Source organism: Macaca mulatta, chromosome 16, assembly GCF_049350105.2.
Source record: "Macaca mulatta isolate MMU2019108-1 chromosome 16, T2T-MMU8v2.0, whole genome shotgun sequence".
Lineage (NCBI taxonomy): Eukaryota > Metazoa > Chordata > Mammalia > Primates > Cercopithecidae > Macaca > Macaca mulatta.
Window position 1 is genome coordinate 61,041,974 of NC_133421.1, and position 20,262 is coordinate 61,062,235.

Consider the following 20,262-nt stretch of genomic DNA (forward strand, 5'->3'; position numbering starts at 1 on the left):
GAAGAAGAGTAGTGGGCCCTTTGCCCAGAAGAGAGGAGGAGGAAGAAAAAAGGGGGTACTTAGGGTACCCTACCCACAGGCAGGCCCCAGACAACAGCTGGAGATAGCCAAATGTTAATCACCAATTAGCACAGTTTAGGTGGAAAGGGCAACTCTATTATGTGTAAAATGGACTTAATGTGGCAGGAGCTGTGGGCTTAATTTCTTGAGATAAGATGCTTTTAGGCTAATCAGCAGGTCTATGCCTAATATAAAGGAGCTGGGGCCTGATTTCTTCAGCAGGCTCAGAAGGTCCAGAAGGCAGGGAAAGGAGACCCCTATCTGTCCTTCTTCTGGAAGAGCTGGAAAGGAAGTCTGGTAAGAGAAGTGGAGACAGGGATGGATGAGATGACCTGAGAATGGGTGGATCTTGGCAACCCTGAGATGCCCAGCAGCCCTGGCATCTTACTTTTCTCTTCCTCTATATGAGACGTGAGAAGATAGCCAGGTGTGGTGCCTCATGCCTGTAATCCTAATACTTTGGGAGCCGAGGGAGGAGGATCATTTGAGCACAGGAGTTCAAGACCAGCCTGGGCAATGGAGGGAAACTCGATCTCTATACAAAATTTTAAAAATTAGCTGGCCATGGTGGTACATGCCTGTGGTCCTAGGTACTCGGGAGGGTGAAGTGAGAGTTTTGCCTGAGCCCAGGAGGTTGAGGCTGCAGTGAGCCACGATTGTGTCACTGCACTCCCGCCTGGACAACAGAGCAAGACTCCATCTCAAAAGAAAAAAAAGAGGAAAAGAAAAGGTCCAAACCTCAAGGCTTTGCCCCTCCCCAGCTTTCAGAGCCCCTACTGGTTGCTGTCTCAGCACGTCCTGGCTGTTTTCTGTCTTAGCTCAGGAAATAACCTTGGAAGATGGTGGCCATGAAGACCTTCGCTCTGCTGCTGCTGTCCCTGTTCCTGGCAGTGGGACTAGGAGAGAAGAAAGAGGGTCACTCCAGGTAGGAGTGGTGAGAGGGAAGGGATGGGGAAGAGGAGGGGCTCAGAAGACAGGTTCTGGATTTGTTTCAAGTGGGAGGTGAGAAAGGGAAGGCATCCAGTCTAAGAGGTAGGAAGCTCCAGGGAAATACCTGCCGGCAATGTGAGTGCAAAGTGAGCACTGAGCCAGAGAGGATTTATTGTGTGCCACTGTTACAGTGGGAGAGACTATGGTTAGATCTCTGGAGGGACTTCCTGGTGGTTAATTGTCCGAAGATGAGTCTCACTTCCCAACGAATGCTTTATTCATTTATGCATGTTTGCTTCTTTCTTTTCTTTTTTTCTTTTTTATTTTTTTTGAGACAGACTCTTGCTCTGTCGCCCAGACTGGAGTGCAGTGGCGTGAACGCAGCTCACTGCAGCCTCTGCCTGCCAGGCTCAAGTATCCTCCCACCTCAGCCTCCCGAGCAACTAGGGCCACAGGCGCGAACCAACATGTTCAGCTACTTTTTGAATTTTTTGTAGAGATGAGGTTTCGCCATGTTACCCAGGCTTATGAATGCATTCTTTTTTTTTTTTTTTTTTTTGAGATGGAATCTCGCTCTGTCACCCAGGCCGGAGTGTGGTGGCACAATCTCGGCTCACTGCAACCTCTCCCTCCTGGGTTCAAGCAATTTTCCCTGCCTCAGCTTCCCGAGTAGCTGGGATTACAGGTGCCCGGCAACACGCCTGGCTAATTTTTGTATTTTTAGTAGAGATGGGGTTTCACTATGTGGGCCAGGCTGATCTCAAACTCCTGACCTCAGATGATCTCTCCGCCTGAGCCTCCCAAAGTGCTGGGATTGAAGGCATGTAATCCCGTGCCTGGGCTTTTTTTTGAGTCAGAGTCTCACTCTGTCGCCTAGGCTGGAGTGCAGTGGTGCAGTCTTGACTCACTGCAACCTCTGCCTCTCAGGATCAAGCAATTCTCCTGCCTCAGCCTGGGATTACAGGCACCTACCACCACACCCAGCTAATTTTTTTGTATTTTTAGTAGAGATGGGGTTTTGCCATGTTGGCCAGGCTGGTCTTGAAATCCTGTCCTCAAGTGATCCACCCGCCTCGGCCTCCCAAAGTGCTGGGATTACAGGCGTGAGCCACAATGCCTGACCATTATGCATGCTTTCAATCAAATTTTAGAGAGGGCCTCCTTTGTACCAGGCACAAGGGATGTATGTGAACATTGGTCCACAAATGCCTCCTGCCTTCATGAAGCACACAGACCCAAGGAGGAAATAAACCAAGAACCATATAGGCATGTTGCAAATCATCATGAGTACTGTGTGGAAAAGCAGAGAATATGACCAGCGAATATAGCAGGGGGCTCAGACTGTGTTTTCAGGACCAATAAATAACTTATTTGAGTAGAGTTGGGCTTTCTCAGGTGCAAGGACAAACCATATGCCCACGTAAATTTGGCATATGTAATTTGTCAATTTGAGGCACAGATATCAGAACACGTACAAGAAGAGAACAGTATCATGTAGATGTTTCTTTCTTTCTTTCTTTTTTGAGATAGAGTCTCACTCTGTCACCCAGGCTGGGGTGCAGTGGCTCGATCTCGGCTCACTGCAACCTCCGCCTCTTGTGTTCAATCTATTCTCTGCCTTAGCCTCTTAAGCAGCTGGGATTACAGGCACCTGCCACCACGCCCTGCTAATTTTGTATTTTTATTTTTATTTATTTATTTATTTATTTATTTATTTGAGATGGAGTCTTGCTCTGTGCCCCAGGCTGGAGTGCAGTAGCCCGATCTCGGCTCACTGCAAGCTCCGCCTCCCGGGTTCACGCCATTCTCCTGCCTCAGCCTCCCAAGTAGCTGGGACTACAGGCGCCAGCCACCTCGCCCGGCTAATTTTCTTGTATTTTTAGTAGAGATGGGGTTTCACCGTGTTAGCCAGTCTCGATCTCCTGACCTCGTGATCCGCCCGTCTCGGCCTCCCAAAGTGCTGGGATTACAGGCTTGAGCCACCGCGCCCGGCCTAATTTTGTATTTTTAGTAGAGATGGGGTTTCACCATCTTGGCCATGCTGGTGTTGAACTCCTGACCTTGTGATCCATCTGCCTGGGCCTCCGAAAGTGCTGGGATTACAGGCGTGAGCTACTGCGCCTGGCCTGTATCACGTACATGTTAAGAACATAGATCTGAGCCCAGATGGCCTGGGGTAAATCCTGGATCTGTTACCTATACGGAGTGGCAGATAATAAGATAATAATAAGGTAATCTCTGCACCTTTGTTTCTCCACTCACAAAATGGGGATATAACTAGAACCTACCTCATAGGATGTTGTGAGGATGAAATTATATTTTATGGATTCAAGGGCTTATAAACTGCCAGAGTCACAGTCAGTGCTTTTGTATGAGTTGACTATTATTGCGGAATGTGAACCAAGAAACTGAATCAGGAAGGGCCAGGGCAGGAGGAATAAAGGAGGTAATTGTGTGACTCAGTCCTTTCAGATGAGGGGGACCCCTGATCCCTTTTTTTTTTGAGATGGAGTCTCGCTTTGTCACCTAGGCTGGAGTGTAGTGGTGTGATCTCAGCTCACTGCAAGCTGTGCCTCCCGGGTTCACGCCGTTCTCCTGCCTCAGCCTCCCAAGTAGCTGGGACTACAGGCGCCCGCCACCTCGCCTGGCTAATTTTTTTGTCTTTTTAGTAGAGACGGGGTTTCACTGTGTTAGCCAGGATGGTCTTGATCTCCTTACTTCATGATCCTCCTGCCTTGGCCTCCCAAAGTGCTAGAATTACAGGTGTGAGCCACTGCGCCCAGCCTTTTTTTTTTTTTTTTTTTGAGATGAAGTTTCACTCTTGTTCCCTAGGCTGGAGTGCAATGGCACGATTTCGGCTCACTGCAACCTCCACCTCCCGGGTTCAAGTGATTCTCCTGCCTCAGCCTCCTGAATAGCTGGGATTACAGGCATGTGCCACCACACCTGGCTAAATTTTGTATTTTTAGTAGAGACGGGATTTCTCCATGTTGGTCAGGCTGGTCTCTATCCCGACCTCAGGTGATCCGCCTGTCTTGGCCTCCCAAAGTGCAGGGATTACAGGCATGAGCCACCGCGCCTGGCCCGGTGATCCCTTTTTGGCCAGAATCCAGAGCCACACACACTGAGGCTGCAGGAAGTGGGCCCTGGAGCTGAGGATAAAGCCTGGGGTGGGGTGGGGTGGGGTGGGGGAGTGGATCTGCAGGGAGTCTCCATAAAAACGGACTCGTTTGTTTTCAAGTGTCTGCCTCCTGTTAGTGATAGTCATTTATCCTAGCGTTGTGATTCTCCCCCCATCTCTGCCCCTTCTCTGCACCCTTATTTCCAGCCTTCTCCCCTCCCTGCCTGTCGGATCTCATGCTAAGGTGAGCAGCCCTCAACCTCGAGGCCCCAGGTATGCCGAAGGGACTTTCATCAGTGACTATAGTATTGCCATGGACAAGATTCACCAACAAGACTTCGTAAACTGGCTGCTGGCCCAAAAGGGGAAGAAGAATGAGTGAGTCGTTGCTTATACTCCTCCTGTTCCCTCTGCTGGGCTCTGGGCTCTGCCTTCCTACCTTCAGAGGAGGCCATCGGCTGTGGCCACACAGGCCACGTGATGCACAACCCCAGGTGGCACCTTTCTTTTTCTTCTTTCTTTTCTTTTCTTTTCTTTTTTTTTTTTTTTTGAGACAGAGTTTTGCTCTTGTTGCCCAGGCTGGAGTGCAATACCACGATCTTGGCTCACCACAACCTCCACCTCCTGGATTCAAGCAATTCTCCTGCCTCAGCCTCCCGAGTAGCTAGGATTACAGGCATGCATCACCATGCCCAGCTAATTTTTATTTTTTTTCTCTTTTGAGATGAAGTGTAGCTCTGTTGCCCAGGCTGGAGTGCAGTGGCTCGATTTTGGCTCACTGCAACCTCCGCCTCCTGGGTTCAAGCGATTCTTCTGCCTCAGCCTCCTGAGTAGCTGGGACTACAGGTGTGTGCCACCATGCCCGGCTAATTTTTTTTTTTTTTTTTTTTTAGTAGAGACGGGGTTTCACCATGTTGACCAGTCTGGTTCTCGAACTCCTGACCTCATGATCCACCTGCCTCAGCCTCCCAAAGTGCTGGGATTATAGGCATGAGCCACCGCACCTGGCCTAATTTTGTATTTTTAGTAGAGATGGGGTTTCTCCATGTTGGTCAGGCTGGTCTCGAACTCCTGACTGCAGGTGATCTACCTGCCTTGGCCTCTCAAAGTGCTGGGATTACAGGCGTGAGCCACCGCACCCACCCTGGGTGGCACCTTTCACTAGGCAAGGATGGCGAGTTAGACATGGTAGCTCTGGCCAGGACCCTGACTTGGGCACCAGTCTAGGCTAGGGGTAGGGACCAGGGCTATTCCCTAATCCTTTACTTCTTTTTTTCTTTTCCCTTTTTTTTTTTTTTTTTTTTTTGAGATGGAGTCTCGCTCTGTCGCCCAGGCTGGAGTGCAGTGGCACAATCTCGGCTCACTGCAAGCTCTGCCTCCCGGGTTCGTGCCATTCTCCTGCCTCAGCCTCCCGAGTAGCTGGGACTACAGGCGCCCACCACGCATGGCTAATTTTTTTTGTATTTTTTTAGTAGAGACAGGGTTTCACCGTGTTAGCCAGGATGGTCTTTATCTCCTGACCCTGTGATCTGCCCGCCTTGGCCTCCCAAAGTGCTAGGATTACAGGCATGAGCCACCGCGCCCAGCCTCTCTTCTTTTTTTGAGACAGGAGCTCTCTCTGTGACCCAGACTGGAGTGCAGTGGCACCATCATGGCTCACTGTAGCCTTGACCTCCTGGGTTCAAGCAATCCTCCCACCTCAGCCTCCCAAGTAGTTGTGACTACAGCCTCACACCACCATGCCTGGCTAATTTTTAAAATTATTTGTAGAGACAGAGTCTTACTATGTTGCCCAGGCTGTTCTCAAACTCCTGGGCTTAAGTGATCCACTCACATTGGCCTCCCAAAGTGCTGAGATTACAATTGTGAGCCACTGTGCTGGCCCTAATCCTTTACTTCTAAGGGGAGGAGTCAGAAGATGTATGGGAGCTCAGAGAGGAGCCCCAGGGGTCTGAGGATGAAGGGAGGGAAAGATGAGCTCCTTCTAATGACTGCTTGCTTGGCGATGGCCACTTCAGACCCACTTCAGACTTTGAAAACAGGACTGGCTAGGGCCGGGCCCAGTAGCTTACACCTGTAATCCCAGCACTTTGGGAGGATGAGGCAGGCAGATCATGAGGTCAGGAAATTGAGGCCCTCCTGGCCAACATGGTGAAACGCTGTCTCTACTAAAAATACAAAGATTAGCTGGGTGTGGTGGCACACCCAGCCTGTAATTCCAGCTACTCGGGAGGCTGAGGCATGATAATTGCTTGAACCCTGGAGGCGGACGTTGCAGTGAGCTGAGATCGCACCACTGTACCCCAAGCCTGGCAACAGAGTGAGACTCTGTCTCAAAAAAAAAAGGAAAGAAAATAGGATTGGCTGTGCACCGTGGCTCACGCCTGTAATCCCAGCACTTTGGGAGGCCCAGGTAGGTGGATTGTTTGAGCTCACAAGTTCATTCGAGACCAGCCTGGGCAACATGGCAAACAAAAAGTACAAAAATTAGCTGGGTGTGGTGTGGTAATGCCTGCCTGTAGTTTCAGCTACTCAGGAGGCTGAGACGGGAAGATGGCTTGAGCCTGGGAGGCAGAGGTTGCAGTGAGCCGAGATGGTGCCCCTGCACTCCAGTCTGGGAAATACAGCCAGACCCTATGTCACACACACACACACACACACACACACACAAAAGTGAAGAGAAGATGAACTGTCCTTATCCTTCTCCCTGCTCTATGCCGTCTCTGGTCAGCGTGGTAGATTCTGAAAAGCTGTTCACTGGTGGAGGCAGCTGAAGACCACCATTGGGTGGGCTTAAGTGGAGAAAGGTACCCTCTGCTTTTGGGGTTGAGGTACTAAAAGATTCAAGTGTCTCTAGCCTGGAGTCTCCACAGCTTGCCCACTCTCTAATCTTATCTTCCCAGCTGGAAACACAACATCACCCAGAGGGAGGCTCGGGCACTCGAGCTGGCCAGTCAAGCTAATAGGAAGGAGGAGGAGGCAGTGGAGCCACAGAGGTGAGTCAGGGCGCAGAGGGAAGGGAGGCAGCCGAGCCTCCTGCCCCGCCCCCACCTCGTTGTTCCCTCTCCCTGACCCCAGAGCAGAGCAAGGACCCGCGATAATCATCCTCTTCCTCTCAAGAGTTCAAAGAGGGGTCTTCATTGAGCAAACTCCTGGAGGTCAGCCCAAGCTTAAGGAAGAAGCCTTGGAGGAACAGGGGAGGGGTGCTAGGAGGGGTTTCAGGGACAGGGTTTCTAAGATTGACGACTTGATACACAGCAGAGTCACTGAGTCAGGAGAAGGGCAGGAAAGAAGAGACCTCAGGTTCCGGCCTCACCACCTCCCCCTGCCAAACTTCGGGAAGGCTGTTTGTGAAAGAGTGGGGGATCTTCCCAGGCCCACTCCCCTGAAATCAGTTATCCCCTCTCTGAATGGCACAGGTCATTTCAAAAAGTGAATGTGCCCAAAGTACTCTCTGCATTCTGGAACACTTGCAGAGGTGGATGGGCGGAATATCTCACACCAGAATTCTGTTTGACTCTCCCTGTAGGAAGAGTCCATATTCCCCAGGCAGGCAGTGCTGGGTGGGGCTGGCAGAAAGCAGGCTCCAGATCTCAGAGCTGAGCCAACAGAGAGGCAGCTGTGTTGGCTCCCTCCCCCAATCCGTGGCTGCCCCTCAGTGGTGTCCCCAGTCCTGTGTTTACTCTCTTTGGGCGCGGCTCAGGCTAAAACAGTCAGCCAGAGGCTCTTACCTTGCAGCTCCCCAACCAAGAACCCCAGCGATGAAGATTTGCTGCGGGACTTGCTGATTCAAGAGCTGTTGGCCTGCTTGGTGGATCAGACAAACCTCTGCAGGCGCAGGTAGGGGAATGTGGTGTTGCACAGCAGTTCTAAATTGAGCTTGGGCATCAGACATGGATTCAGATCTTTGCCCCTCCACATGCTGGCTGATTACGTAGCCTTTCTGAACCTCAGTGTTTTCATTAAAATCAGAGGTATAGAATCATTTCACGGGATGTTGTGAGCTTTAAGTAAGACAATGCAAGTGGAAAAATACAAAGAAAAAAACAAAAGAAAAATAAAGACAATTCAAATGGAGACCTGAGGGCCACCTTTGAGGAGTAATGAGAGCTCTGCAAGGTTAGCAGCTCTGATTACTATTTGTTCTTCCTCACTCTTCCAGGTGAGGTGCTGCTCTCCCCTGCCTATCCCTACCCACTGAGCTGAGCCCATCCTGTGCCCTGCCTGTTCCTACCCACTGAGCTGAGCCCATCCTGTGCCCTGCCTGTCCCTACCGACCGAGCTGAGCCCATCCTGTGCCCTGCCTGTCCCTACTGACCGAGCTGAGCCCATCCTGTGCCCTGCCTGTCCCCAATCCTACCCACCGAGCTGAGCCCCATCCTGTTCTCAGCTTTCCCTCTGTACCCTTGGGCCATGGTACCTTCCTGGTGATGGGAAACTGCATAGTTGGAGGCATGTTTCCTTTCTCTGTGGCCATTGGTGGCTTCAATGGTCTCTTGAATCCACCTCATCAGCTAGAAAATTCTTCAGTCCATTCCTTATGTCTCAGAATCGAGGGACTAAATATTATGAAGAGACCTGTCCTCCTAAAGGGTGAGACAGGATCCTCATGATGCAGACAGCGGGGCACGGAAACCAGAACACTTCAGACACTGATACTGAGCAGCTAGGGAGGGATTGAGGGAGCAAATCTGGAACAGGAACCTCAGGAGGGGAAGAAGGGACAGGAGCGTGAGCAGATCCATGAAGAGGGTGTGAGAAAATCTCTGTAGGAAGGTGGGTAACGGTCTCTGTACTTTTGTGAATTATTTGGATTACTTATCATTAAAATGGTGATTTGATGGGGCAAAGGTGGGAGCACTGCTTGAGGCCAGGAGTTCAAGACTGCAGTAATCTATGATTACATCCGTAAATAGTCACCGCACTCCAGCTTGGGCACCACAGTGAGACTGTCTCTTAAAAAATAAGTAAAATGAGGCTGGGCACGGTGGCTCATGCCTGTAATCCCAGCACTTTGGGAGGCCGAGGTGGGCAGATCACGAGGTCGGGAGATCAAGACCATCCTGGCTAACCTGGTGAAACCCCGTCTCTACTAAAAATACAAAAAATTAGCCGGGCATGGAGGTGGGAGCCTGTAGTCCCAGCTACTCGGGAGGCTGAGGCAGGAGAATGGCATGAACCCAGGAGACAGAGCTTGTAGTGAGCCGAGATTGCGCCACTGCACTCCAGCCTGGGGGACAGCGAGGCTCCGTCTCAAAAAAAATAAAAAAAAGGTAAATTGATAAAAATTAAAATACTTAAAAAGGTGATTTGAAGGTAGGAGGGGTTCAACAATGGCTGGGTCCCAGGATAAACGTGCTTGGCCGACTCCAAGTCCATAACCTTCCTCTCCTTTCCCCACTCTCCCCAGGTCTCGGTGACTCTGACCACACCCAGCTCAGGACTGGATTCTGCCCTTCACTTAGCTCCTGCCTCAGCCCCACTCCAGAATAGCCAAGAGAAGCCAAACCAATAAAGTTTATGCTGAGATAAGTCGAGTGCATTGTGAGAATTTATTCAAATGACTACTGAGCACTAACAGGGCATGTTTGTCTTTGTGTATCTCTGTGTGTGTGGGCACCACCCAGTGGAAAGGAAATATGGTCTGGGCATGGTGGTGTATGCCTGTAATCCCAATACTCTGGGAGGCTGAGTCTGGAGGATTGCTTAACTCCCAGAAGTTCCAGTCCATCCTGGGTAACAGAGTGAGACTCCATCTTTGTTTTGTTTTGTTTTGTTTCTTTTTTTTGAGACGGAGTTCTCACTCTGTCATCCAGGCTGGAGTGCAATGGTGCAATCTCGGCTCACTGCAACCTCTGCCTCCTGGGTTCAAGCGATTCTCCTGCCTCAGCCTCCTGAGTAGCTGGGATTATAGGCGCCCTCCACTACGCGTGGCTAATTTTTTTTTCTCTTTTTTTTTGAGATGGAGTCTTGCTCTTGTTACCCAGGCTAGATGGAGTGCAATGGTGAGCTCTCTGCTCATTGCAACCTCCGCCTCCCAGGTTCAATTGATTCTCTTGCCTCAGCCTCCCAAGTAGCTGGGATTACAGGCATGTGCCACCACACCGGGCTAATTTTTTATTTTCAGTAGGGTTTCTCCATGTTGGTCAGGCTGGTCTTGAACTCCTGACCTCAAGTGACCCACCCGCCTCCGCCTCCCAAAGTGCTGGGATTACAGGTGTAAGCCACCGCGCCCAGCCTAATTTTTGTAGTTTTAGTAGAGACGAGGTTTCGCCATGTTGCCAGGCTGGTCTTGAACTCCTGACCTCAGGTGATCCGCCTGCCTCGGCCTCCCAAAGTGCTGGGATTACAGACATGAGACATCGTACCTGCTGGAGACCCCATCTTTAAAATAAAAAAAGAAAAAAGAGGGTCTGGTGTAGTGGCGCAAGCCTGTCATCCCACCACTTTGGGAGCTTGAGGTGGGCAGATCACCTGAGGTCAGGAGTTTGAGACCAGCCTGGCCAAAATGGCAAAACCTCGTCTCTACTAAATATACAAAAATTAGCTGGGCATGATGACAGGCACCTGTAGTCCCAGCTATTCATGAAGCTGAGGCAGGAGAATCGCTTTGACCCAGGAGGTGGAAGTTGCAGTGAGCTGAGATTGCACCACTGCGCTCCAACCTGGGTAACAGAGCAAGACTCCATCGTGCACAAAAAAAAAAAAAAAAGAAAAAAAGAAAAAGAAAATAAAAGGATCATTTGAGGTCAGGAATTCGAGACCAGCCTGGCCAACATGGTGAAACCCTGTTTCTACTAAAAATACAAAAAAAAAAAAAAAAAGAGCCAGGCATGGTGATACATGCTTGTAATCCCAGCTAATTGAGAGGTTGAAGCACGAGAATCGCTTGGACCCAGGAGGCGGAGGTTGCAGTGAGCCGAGATCACACCATTGCACTACATCCAGCCTGGGTGACAGAGGGAGACCCTGTGTCCAAAAAAAAAGAAAAAGAAAGAAAAGGAAATAATGGTTTTTACTTGCATCCGTTAATTCATCTATTGATTCTACAAACACTTATTGGAAAGTTAATATTGGCAGGGCTGTGCTAAACACTGTATATACAGCAATGAAGCAAATGGACACAATCCTTGCCCCCGAAGAGCTTAAAGTCTGGTGACAAAGAAAGACCTCTAGTTTTTTTGTGGTTTTGTTTGTTTTTCTGGGAGAGTCTTGCTGTGTTACCCATGCTGGGGTACAGTGCTGTAATCATAGCTCACTGCAACCCCAAGCTCCTGGGCTCGAGCGATCTTGCCACTTCAGCCTCCCGAGTAGCTGGGAGAAGTTGGGACTACAGGCACATGCCCAGTTAACTAAAAAAAAAAAAAAAAAAAAAAAAAAAAAATTGTGTAGAGAAAAGTTCTGATCCTCTGATCCTTTTGTAGCGCATGAGTGTGATGATTGGGTGTTCACGGGCATATGTGAGATGTGCCACCCTTGAACCTTGTTACAATGTTGGCACATTACCCTTCTGACATGAAGAAAAGAAAAAAAAGAGAAAAAAGGAGTCTTGGCCAGGCATGGTGGCTCATGCCTGTAATCCCAGCACTTCGGGAGGCCAAGGCAGGTGGATCACCTGAGGTCAGGAGTTTGAGACCAGCCTGGACAACATGGCGAAACCCCATCTCTACAAAAACACAAAAAAAAATTAGCCAGGCATGACAGTGGGTGCCTGTAATCCCAGCTACTCAGGAGGCTGAGGCGGGAGAATGGCACGAACCTAGGAGGAGGAGCTTGCAGTGAGCCGAGATTGTACCACTGCACCCCAGCCTAGGTGACAGAGTGAGACTCTGTTTCAAAAAAAAAAAAAGAAAAAGAAAAAAGGAGTCTCCCCATCTGGCTCAAATTGGTCTTGAACATCTGGGCTCAAGTGATCCTCTCGCCCCGGTCTCCCAAAGTGTTAGGATTACGGAGTGTGGGCTGCTGTGCCAGGCCCAGACTTTCATTTTTATATTTACGTACTTATTTAAAAGATCCTTGAATCATAAAGACCTTCCTCTTTTTTTTTTTTTTTTGAAACAGAGCCTCGCTCTTGTCACCCAGGCTGGAGTGCAATGGCGTGATCTCGGCTCACTGCAACCTCCGCCTCCTGGGTTCAAGTAATTCTCCTGCCTCAGCCTCACAAGTAGCTGGGATTACAAGTGTGCACCACCACGCCTGGCTAATTTTTGTATTTTTAGTAGAGACAGGTTTCACCATTTGGCCAGGCTGGTCTTGAACTCCTGACCTCAAGTAATCTGCTTGCTTCAGCCTCCCAAAGTAGTGGGATTACAGGCGTGAGCCACTGTATTACAGCCTGGGTGAGAGAGCAAGACTCTGTGTCAAAAATAAATAAATAAATAAATACATACATACATAAAATAAAATAAAATCAGGGAGTGAGTGGCCAGGCGTGGTGGCTCACTCCTGTAATCCCAGCACTTTGGGAAGCCAAGGCAGGTGGATCACTTGAGGCCAGGAGTTCGAGAGCAGCCTGACCAACATGGCAAAACCCTATCCTTACTAAAAATAGAGAAAATTAGCTGAGTGTGGTGGCATACACCAGTATTCCCAGCTGCTTAGGAGGCTGAGGCAGGAGAATCACTTGAACCCAGGAGGCGGAGGTTGCAGTGAGCTGAGATTGCAGCACTGCACTACAGCCTGGATGACAGTGAGACTTGATCTCCAAAAAAAAAAAAATATATATATATATATATATACACACACACACACACACACACACACACACACACATATATACACATACACACACACATACACACACACACACACACATATATATATATATAATGGAGTGGGTTTCTTGCTCCAATCAGAGCTCCATCCTGTCTTCACTGCTCCTTATCCTCTGCTCTGGGAGGTCCAGGTAACTGTGCTGCAGCTTCTGTCACCCTGTGACCTGCAGATATTGGGAGATCCATAGCTAAGACACCAGGACACCCCAGAAGCCTGGAAAGCAACTGCCTTGTGTACTCTTCTCCAATCCAGAGGATGGGCCACCAACCCACAAAAGACACAAAGCCCAGGACCAGCTGTAAAGCTCCTAAAGTCACTTGGCCAGGTTTCATTGTTTGTATTGTTGGTGTGGCCTCTGCTAACAAGCATAAAACAAATTAATGCAACCTGTCCACCCATGCCATGGAAATGACTGCAGCACCCCCTTCTCTACAGGCTGAGGAACCATCGTGGAAGAGGTGAGTGCGTGAGATTGTATGAGCCGGATTAGATGAGTGGAGTGGTCACAAGAGGGACTTTATTTTAAATCCTAATCTGACATGTAATTTCTGATTTACCCAGAAGTGCCTCCAAAATGTCTACTTGATGTATTACGCTTTCTGTAGAAACACTTATTCACTGTAAGTTTCCTCCAAAACGACCCTTGATGCTGCTGCAGAAACCATAGGCTGTGAAGCCTGTAAACATCTATACATTCCTACCAAAGCACTTATGCTTTTCCCCAGGATGTAAGCCCTGGGTCTGGAGGTTGTTGTGTGGAGATCTACCCGTCTTGTGGCCACCCAAGACCACCCTTCTGTCTGTAAGATAACCTAATAAATTACCTAAAACCAAAATTAATAAATAAAATCAACTCAGGGAGAGAGTGGCAACCAGATTGGCCCAAGGGCTGGCAGTGAGCAAAATGGGGAGAACACAAGACAATGGGAGGGGTAGGATTGTGCCTCAAGGTATTCTGCTAATCAAACAAAACTCCTTTTTTTTTTTTTTTTTTTTTTTGAGACAGAGTCTTGCTGTGTCACCCAGCCTACTTTAAATTTTCTTTTCTTTTCTTTTCTTTATTTTTATTTTTTTGATACGGAGTCTTGCTCTGTCGCCCAGGCTGGAGTGCAGTGGCCGGATCTCAGCTCACTGCAAGCTCCGCCTCCTGGGTTTACACCATTCTCCTGCCTCAGCCTCCCGAGTAGCTGGGACTACAGGCGCCCGCCACCTCGCCCGGCTAGGTTTTTGTATTTTTTAGTACAGACGGGGTTTCACCGTGTTAGCCAGGATGGTCTTGATCTCCCGACCTCGTGATCCGCCCGTCTCAGCCTCCCAAAGTGCTGGGATTACAGGCTTGAGCCACTGCGCCCGGCCGATTTTCTTTTATTTTTATTTTTTATATTTTTTGAGACAGAGTCTCACTCTGTCTCCCAGGCTGGAGTGCAGTGGCAAGATCTCAGCTCACTGCAACCTTCACCTCCCGGGCTCAAGCAATTCTCCTGCTTCAGCCTCCCAAGTAGCTGAGATTACAGGCATGTGCCACCACACCCAGCTAATTGTTGTACTTTTAGTAGAGACCAGGTTTCACCATGTTAGCCAGGCTGGTCTCGAACTCCTGACCTCAGGTAATCTGCCCGCCTTGGCCTCCCAAAGTGCTGGGATTACAGGCGTGAGCCACCACGCCCAGCCAAATTTTCTTTTTGAAAAAAATTTTCAACTTTTATTTTAGATACAGATATTTATGTGCAGATTTGTTACATTGGAACATTGCATGATGTTGGGGTTTGTAGTACGGGTCCTGTCACCCTGGTAGTGAGCATAGAACCCGATAGGTAGTTTTGTAGGCTTTTTAAGGCTTTTAATTTTCTACCTCGTGGAGGCAGTGCAGTGCATGGTTGATAACAATTATCATATTATCTTTTTTTTAAAGGGTTATGATAAGGCTTTAAATGAGACCACCATGATATATATTAAAAAAAGGAAGACAATGTTTACAAAATGCCTAGCACAATGCCGAGCCCACAGTAAGAACGTTGTACAAATGGAAAAAAACTAACTTCTTTTTTTAGAGTTGGGGGGTTTCCCTCCGTTGCCTAGGCTACAGTGCAGTGGTGTGATCATGGCTTACAGCAGCCTCAAACTCCTGGGCTGGAGATCTTCCTGCCTCAGTACTCCACCCACTTCTGCTCTGTGGCTGGAATTGTATTAATAGGTGTGAGCCATCATGTCCAGCTCAAAACTAACTCTTTTTGATTCACCAACCTCCCCTGAAGACATCCAAGACCTCAGAAATGTAGATTCAAATTTCTCCCCTAGATAATCAGTTCTATCATGGAGAATCACTAAAACAAACCCTCTAAACAAAGACTTGCTCTAAATTGTGTGTATAGATTCTAGGAGCTCCAGGAATTTAAAGGAATAGAAACCAAGAATGTCAGAGCTGAAAGAAATCTTAGAGGTCAACTGGAGGCTGAGTGCACTGGCTCACACCTGTAATCCCAGTATTTAGGGAGGCCAAGGTGAGAGGATCACTTGAGCCCAGGAGATCAAGACCAGCCTGGGAAACAAGGCCAGACTTTATCTCTATGACAGTTTTAAAAAATTAACCAGGCACAGTGGCATGCATCTGTAGTCCCAGCTGCCTGAAAGGCTGAGGTCACAGGATCCCTTAAGCCCAGGAGTTCAAGGTTATGATGAGCTACGATGGCACCACTGCATTCTGGCCTGCGTGACATAATGAGGCCCTGTCTCAAAAAAAAAAAAAAAAAAAAAAAATTAAAAGACTATGTTTTGGCTGGGCGCGGTGGCTCACGCCTATAATCCTAGCACTTTGGGAGGCCGAGGCAGGCGGATCACCTGAGGTCAGGAGTTCGAGACCAGCCTGACCAACATGGAGAGACCCTCTCTCTACTAAAAATGCAAAGTTAGACGGGTGTGGGGCCGCATGCCTGTGGTCCCAGTTACTCGGGAGGCCGAGGCAGGAGAATCGCTTGAACCCGGGAGGCGGAGGTTGTGGTGAGCCAAGTTTGCGCCACTGCACTCCAGCCTGGGCAATAAGAGCGAAACTCCATCCCCCGACAAAAAAAAGACCATGTTCTTAGCCAACCTGCCACGAAGCCAATGAGTCAGTTAAAGCAAATGAGGGATTCCGTGATGGTCAGCATTCTGTGATGTGCTGGAAGCAGGCACAGTGGCAAGTGCCTTTGTCCCATCTGCTTGAGAGACTGAGGCAGGAGGATCACTTAAGCCCAGTTGTTCAAAGCTATAGTGCCCTGTGATAGCACCTGTGAATAGCCACCATATACCATCCTGGCAACATATCAAGCCCACAGTCAGAGTATTTACACCATGGACATAGGCAAATGCTACAAATCAGGGTTCCCCTCTCCCAGCCTGGCAAGGTAGTTGTTAAACCCTTACCAGGATATCACTGGTCAGCATATTTTCCCTAAAATTATAAAAGGGTACAAATGTATCTGTATAGGAGGATGAGCATGTCTGCCAGAGTGTGGCCACAAGTGTAGCTATTGAGGTCCACTTTGTGCATCTAAGGGACTAGGCACAGCTGGGCGCAGTGGCAAGCCAGGCGTGGTGGCTCACGCCTATAATCCTGCACTTTGGGAAGCCGAGGCAGGTGGGTCACCTGAGGTTAGGAGTTCAAGACCAGCCTGGCCAATGTGGTGAAACCTCGTCTCTACTAAAAAGCCAAAATTAGTCGGCCATGGTTGTGGGTACCTGTAGTCCCAGCTACTTGGGAGGTTGAGGCAGGAGAATCGCTTGAACCCGGGAGGCAGAGGTTGCAGTGAGCTGAGATCACACCACTGCACTCTAGCCTGGGCAACGAGAGCGAAATTTGGTCTCAAAAAAAAGGAGAAGTTGGGCGCACCGTGGCTCACGCCTGTAATCCCAGCACTCTGGGAAGCCGAGGCGGGCCGATCACCTGAGGTCGGGAGTTCAAGACCAGCCTGACCACCACGGAGAAACCCCGTCTCTACTAAAAATACAAAAACTTGGCCAGGCTTGGTGGTACATGCCTGTAATCCCAGCTACTCCGGAGGCTGAGGTAGGAGAATCGCTTGAACCTGGGAGGCAGAGGTTGCAGTGAGCCGAGATCGTGCCATTGCACTCCAGCCCAGGCAACAACAGTGAAACTCCATCTGAAAAAAAAGAAAAAAAAAGAAAAAAAAAAGGGACTAGGCATGTGTGTATGCATTTGAAGGCATGAATTATTAAATCTAAGTTCTTCATTGTGAGTGAGCAGATCAGTGTGCATACCTTAGGGCATTGCATAACGAGTCAAAGAGTAAGGGAGGAAGCAGGTGTATCTAGATGGTGTCAGTGAGTACCTAAGGGACCAAGTTTTGTGTTTGGAAGTTATGTAGTTAAGACCTCTTATGATGGCTGGGGGTGGTGGCTCCTGCATGGAATCTCAGCACTTTGGGAGGCCAAGGTGGGTGGATCACTTGAGGTTAGGAATTTGAAACCAGCCTGGCCAACATGGCGAAACCCTGTCTCTACTAAAAATACAAAAATTAGCCAGGTGTGGTGATGTGCGCCTGTAGTCCCAGCTACCCGGGAGGCTGAGGCAGGAGAATCGCTTGAACCCGGGAGGTGGAGATTGCGGTGAGCTGAGATCACGCCATTGCACTCTAGCCTAGGCAACAAGAGTGAAACACCGTCTCAAAAAAAAAAAAAAAAAAGAAAGAAAAAAGAAATAAATTTGTCTTCAAATAACAGGAAAACACAAAATAATAGTGGCTTTAGTAAGACAGAACATTATTTCTCTTTCTCATAAACACTCAATACTTTCCTGGCAGGGGAGATACCATTATCCTGAAGGTGGTTTTCTTAGGGCGAGGCTCATCCATTGCACTTCGAACGTGCCGACTCCTGCGATTTCCCCAAATGTGGCAAACTCGACTGCGTAATTTGTGGTAGTGGGGGACTGTGTTCGCGCTCTAGTAAAATAAAAAATAAAAATAAAAAATAGCCTGGGCATAGTAGCTCACGCCTGTAATCCTAGTACTTTGGGAGGCCAAGGTGGGCGGATTGCCTGAGCTCAGGAGTTCGAGACCAGGCTGGGCAACATGGTGAAACCCTGTCTCTACTAAAAAAAAAAAAAAAAAAAAAAAAAAAATTTAGGTATGGCGGCGTGCGCCTGTAGTCCTAGCTACTCGGGAGGCTGAGGCAGAATTGCTTGAACCTAAGAGGCAGAGGTTGCAGTGAGCCAAGATCGTGCCACTGCAGTCCAGCCTGGCGACAGAGCGAGACTCTGTCTCAAAGTAAATAAATAAACAAACAAACACTCAGAGATTGGTGGCGTAGGGCTGGTATGACAGTCTGCTCCGTAAAAATCCTTGGGGATTGAAGCTCATTGTACTCATGGTTCCACCATTCCTCTAGGTCCAAAACGGCAGTTACATTTTGAAGCTCATTGGAACCTCCATCTCCCGGGTTCAAGCAATTATCCTGCCTCAGCCTCCCTAGTAGCTAGGATTACAGGCATGCGCCATCATGCCTGGCTAATTTTTTGTATTTTCAGTAGAGACAGGGTTTCACCATGTCGGTCAGGCTGGTCTCAAATTCCTGACCTCAGGTGATCTGCCTGCCCTTATGCTTGGGCCCACTCCCACACTGTAGAGTTTTCTTTCTTTTTTCTTTTCTTTTTTTTTTTTTCTTTTTTTTGAGACTGAGTCTGGCTCTGTCGCCCAGGCTGGAGTGCAGTGGCCGGATCTCAGCTCACTGCAAGCTCCGCCTCCCGGGTTTACGCCATTCTCCTGCCTCAGTCTCCTGAGTAGCTGGGACCACAGGCGCCCGCCACCTCGCCTGGCTAGTTTTTTGTATTTTTTAGTAGAGACGGGGTTTCACCGTGTTAGCCAGGATGGTCTCGATCTCCTGACCTCATGATCCTCCCGTCTCAGCCTCCCAAAGTGCTGGGATTACAGGCTTGAGCCACCGCGCCCGGCTTCTTTTTTTTTTGAGATGGAGTTTCCCTCTGTTGCCCAGGCTGGAGTGTAATGGTGCAGTCTTGGCTCACTGCAACCTCGGCCTCCCGGGTTCAAGTGATTCTCCTGCCTCAGCCTCCCGAGTAGCTGGGATTACAGGTGTGTGTCAACACATCTGGCTACTTTTGTATTTTTTTTTTAGTAGATCGAGGGTCTCACCATGTTGGCCAGGCTGGTCTCGAACTCCTGACCTCAAGTGATTCACCCGAGTCAGCCTCCCAAAGTGCTGGGATTACAGGCATGAGCCACCGTGCCCACGCTACTTTCATTTTCAATAAATCCCTTAATTCCTTCCTTGCTTTGTTTGTGTGTTTTGTCCAGTTGTTTTTTCAAGACCCCAAGAACCTGGACACCCTCCACCGTTAACATATTTTGGCGAGACAGCCAGGAGGAAAACGTAAGCCCAAAGTTTGGGATTTATTTTCCCCCTTTTTCCTTTTCCTTTCTGCTCCATAAAGGGGAATCTCTCTCTCTCTCTCTCTCTCTCTCTCCCCGTTTCTCTCTCTTTCTCTCTTCCTTTCCAACCCGGGACCCTTGGTGGTCAGCACCTAAACATGGAAGCAACTGCAGGTTTTTGGCCATGGCCAGTGAGACTAAGGGGTTTCCATGTGGAGAAGCCTAACTACCACCTCCTGGTTCGCTTAAGGAACCTGGGTCTTTTTCATTTTTTTTCCTTTTTTTTTTTTTTTTTTTTTTTTGAGACGGAGTCTCGCTCTGTCGCCAAGGTTGGAGTGCATCCGCAGGATCTCTGCTCACTGCAACCTCTGCCTCCCAGGTTCAAGGAATTCTCTGCCTCAGCCTCCGCAGCAGCTAGGATTACAGGCACCAGCCACCACACCCAGCTAATTTTTTGTATTTTTAGTAGAGACGGGGTTTCAACATCTTGGCCGAGCTGGTCTTGAACTCCTGACCTCGTGATCCACCCACCTCGGCCTCCCAAAGTGCTGGGATTACAGGCGTGAGCTACCGCGCCCAGCCACAGATGACTGATTTTATCTCAAAAAATGAATAACAATCATAACTGATATTTATTTGTGTGCCAGGCATTGCACGATATGATTTACTACATTTTTTTCTTTTTTTTTGAGATGGAGACACGCTCTTGTCGCTCAGGCTGGAGTGCAATGGCACAATCCTGGTTCATCGCAACCTCCGCCTCCTGGTTCAAGAGATTTTTCTGCTTCAGCCTCCCAAGTACCAGGGATTACAGATGCGCACCACCACACCCTGCTAATTTTTTTGTATTTTTAGTACAGACGGGGGTTTCGCCTTGTTGGCCAGGCTGGTCTCGAACTCCTAACCTCAGGTGATCCACCCGCCTCAGCCTCCCGAAATGCTGGGATTACAGGCTTGAGCCACCGCGCCCGGCCATGAGTAGGTATTATTCTA

General features: G+C 48.9%; 1 protein-coding gene and 2 non-coding genes across 3 annotated transcripts; all 3 read left to right on the plus strand.

Annotated features, from left to right (window-relative positions):
• Positions 1–243: 243 nt before the first annotated feature.
• Positions 244–9,643, plus strand: GIP (gastric inhibitory polypeptide). Its single transcript, XM_028836395.2, has 6 exons — positions 244–357; positions 879–985; positions 4,319–4,489; positions 7,015–7,107; positions 7,850–7,951; positions 9,522–9,643. The coding sequence occupies exons 2-6, from the start codon at positions 900–902 to the stop codon at positions 9,529–9,531; spliced, it is 462 nt and encodes a 153-aa protein (XP_028692228.1). The 5' UTR covers positions 244–357; positions 879–899; the 3' UTR covers positions 9,532–9,643.
• Positions 9,644–11,523: 1,880 nt separating this feature from the next.
• LOC114673322 (small nucleolar RNA U13) lies at positions 11,524–11,627 on the plus strand. Its single transcript, XR_003724040.2, has one exon. It is a non-coding gene; the product is annotated as a small nucleolar RNA U13 (small nucleolar RNA).
• Positions 11,628–17,670: 6,043 nt separating this feature from the next.
• Positions 17,671–17,830, plus strand: LOC114673279 (U1 spliceosomal RNA). The gene has a single exon (XR_003724001.1). It is a non-coding gene; the product is annotated as a U1 spliceosomal RNA (small nuclear RNA).
• Positions 17,831–20,262: the final 2,432 nt, after the last annotated feature.

Excerpts from the sequence above, each read along its gene's own strand:
- GIP (XM_028836395.2), top strand. The coding sequence starts at position 900 with ATGGTGGCCATGAAGACCTTCGCTCTGCTGCTGCTGTCCCTGTTCCTG. Across the intron at positions 4,490-7,014 it reads CAAAAGGGGAAGAAGAATGA|CTGGAAACACAACATCACCC; the intron begins GTGAGTCGTTGC and ends TTATCTTCCCAG. Across the intron at positions 7,108-7,849 it reads GAGGCAGTGGAGCCACAGAG|CTCCCCAACCAAGAACCCCA; the intron begins GTGAGTCAGGGC and ends CTTACCTTGCAG.